Source organism: Papilio polytes, unplaced genomic scaffold, assembly GCF_000836215.1.
Source record: "Papilio polytes unplaced genomic scaffold, Ppol_1.0 DF823958.1, whole genome shotgun sequence".
NCBI classification, from domain to species: Eukaryota; Metazoa; Arthropoda; class Insecta; order Lepidoptera; family Papilionidae; genus Papilio; species Papilio polytes.
Window position 1 is genome coordinate 263,324 of NW_013525246.1, and position 2,667 is coordinate 265,990.

At 39.2% G+C, this 2,667-nt stretch overlaps 1 protein-coding gene across 1 annotated transcript in view; it reads right to left on the reverse strand.

Moving 5' to 3' along the window:
• Positions 1 to 157: 157 nt before the first annotated feature.
• The window catches only part of LOC106101666 (putative 1-phosphatidylinositol 3-phosphate 5-kinase), a 15,141-nt gene continuing 12,631 nt past the window's right edge, over positions 158 to 2,667 (reverse strand). Inside the window, exons 13-16 of the mRNA XM_013280975.1 lie at positions 2,013 to 2,132; positions 1,381 to 1,519; positions 952 to 1,059; positions 158 to 466 (exon numbers count right to left, since the gene is read on the reverse strand). Of these exons, the coding sequence (XP_013136429.1) occupies positions 240 to 466; positions 952 to 1,059; positions 1,381 to 1,519; positions 2,013 to 2,132 (594 nt within the window). The 3' untranslated portion in view covers positions 158 to 239. The remainder of the gene's footprint in view (positions 467 to 951; positions 1,060 to 1,380; positions 1,520 to 2,012; positions 2,133 to 2,667) is intronic.

Below are 2,667 nucleotides of genomic sequence, written 5' to 3' on the forward strand. Positions count from 1 at the left end.
TTTTCTTAAGAGGAAAGAATGATAAGTAAAAGTGGATTTGACGGTGGAGGAGACGCATAGGAAGGGGAAATGTTCTCTTTATGTGCGTCTCCTCCTCCGTCAATGAAGAGTAGGCAACGCATCTGCAATTGCGGATGTCTATGGGCAGCGGTCGCTTTCCATTTCGGTGGATTCAGGTGGCCGCTTGCTTTATTATTATTCCATTGTTTACGCAACTCACTGCTTAATAAATAAATTGGTTATTGGTAAAAAGAGGCGAAGTTTAGCTCATTTCTAGAAGGAAGGCAAATTTTATTAATTAAAACCGGTTTTCTGCGTTTGTACATTCTATTACAAAATTCCTTACCTAGTAAGCTGGGCTGGTTGCTGAGTCGGCAGGAGTTCACGTAGGCAAAGTAATGAGGTGCGAACTCCAAGAACTGCTGCCATTCCGGCTTCGTCATCTCCTTCAGCACGTAGCGGTCGTCTGCAACACATCAGCTCACTATATCCCCACTGAGGGCCTCGGAGCCTAGCCTAAGGGATGACTAGAACATAGTCAACCATGCTGCACTTAGTTGACTTCACATGTCTTTGAATGTCTTCGCAGATGTGCAGACATCACGATGTTTTCCTTCACCGTAAGAACGTAGGGTAAATTATATGAAATTCAAAAGTCATTGGTACATGAGTAGCCCCAGTTGTAAAAAAATAAAGAGGAAATTGTTAATATGTGCATGTTATGAGAAAGGATGAATTGCATGTAACAAGGAGAACGTTAGTTATGTGTGTGGTAGAAAGAGATGGATTGCGTGAAAGGTGACATGTTCAAGAAGGGAGTGATGACTGAGATGACGGATGATAGTTATTTGGAGGACGAAAACCCTACGGAAGTAGGATTCAAACCTAGGAGCTGTGAATTACAAGTGAAATGCTTAAACCCCTGAGCCAGTGAGGTGTGCTGCCACTGACCTTCCGTCTTGCAGAAGGTGGAGCCCGACTTGCCGCCGCGCGCTGCCCACGGCACGCACTGCGCCAGAGAACGTATGAACCCTTCCTCCACAGAGCACACATTCTTACCTGAACGGAATTAATCAACTTATACTTGTTTTAAGTATTAGACATTACAGTATACCATAAAGGTTTAGGTTATATAGTAACACTTCTACTATTTCATTTTGTTGTCTTGTCACTGATTATATGAAAAATGACAAGTAACAGCAGTAAATTTTAGGGTTTTTTCTAGACTTTCTAGAGCCTTCTTAAGGATAAAGCCGCGAGCTACAGAACATAGTTTTGGACCGACTTCTTCACCTGTTAAGTGGGGGATACCTAATACTTCAAGGATAAGTCATAACTCATTAAGTTTATTGCATTTGCCCTATTACAGGAGATATTTACCATCCTTCTCCTTGGTGTGACAGGAGCAGGTGGTGGGGGCTGTGGGCGCGGGTGTGGGGGTTGTTGCGGGCGCGGCTAGAACCGCGTGTCGCAGCGAGTGAAACTGCAGCGCGAAGTATACGCGGCACGCCAGACCGTCCTAACATAACAAACTACCCTCAATACATGAACACAGACTAAAAAACTACTTAACAGATACTAATGTTAATGAACTAAAAAACTATTCAGAGCGTAGGCGCATCTGTTACTACACTATCGCAAAACTTGGCTGCGAAACAATCGACTATTGCACAATTACGCGATTGATTAGTCAAAGGTGTGCGCCCGCTCTAAAGAGATACCACTTTTGATGAACTAAAAAACTACAAGGATGATTACTAATAAACTAAAAAACTACAACACAAATACTGCTATTGAAAAAGTAAAAAATACAGAACAGGTTAACCTTTATTTCGTAGTTTCTGGAATAGTAGTCAATTGAACTACAAAACTACCACACAAATACTACTATCGAATTTAAAAACATATAGAACAGGTTAGTATCAGTCTTGTAGTTTCAGGAATAGTTATCTGTTGAACTAAAAAACTACCAAACAACGGATAATCTAAGATAAATTTCAGAGGTAACAAACCTTTAGTAGTACTTCTATATGTTCGTTGGACTTTGTGCTAGTTTTTGTCTTGTCTCCATCACTTTTCTCCTTACCAGTTGCATTTTCACCATCTTCTTGTTCATTTTGAGTACTGTAATATACACATTAAAGAGAAATTTCTTATAATTGGTGAAAAATTCTCTCACCAATTTTAGATGGACGGATTTCCTGGTATTCTAAAACCCCTTTTTCTAGCACTTAATAATGTTTACTGGGACGATTGCAGTAATAAAACTATTGGGAACAAAATTTTTGACAAAATTCATTAGGGCTCTGTCGGAAACTAATTTCAAGATCAGTCATTAACATAATTCTAATCCCACCCCAAAATGTTCAAAATCTTTAGAATTTAGCTTAACAAACATAAAAAAGTTACCACCACTTAAGTGTTGTTTTTTCTAGAAAAAAGAGTATTTTTCGAGATTCCTTAAAGTACAAGTCTAACTTTATCTTTCTTCAATTTTGGAGGATCTTTCTTATTTCACATTGAAGTAATGCCATCCAAAAGTCCAATAGTACAATTTGTTATTTTTTAGAGAAGTACGCGGTAAAGTTGTGGATGACTCAAGACTTTTGTATTGTATCGTACCATTAATGAAAAATAGTAAACAAACGAGTGAGTACTACCCCCCCC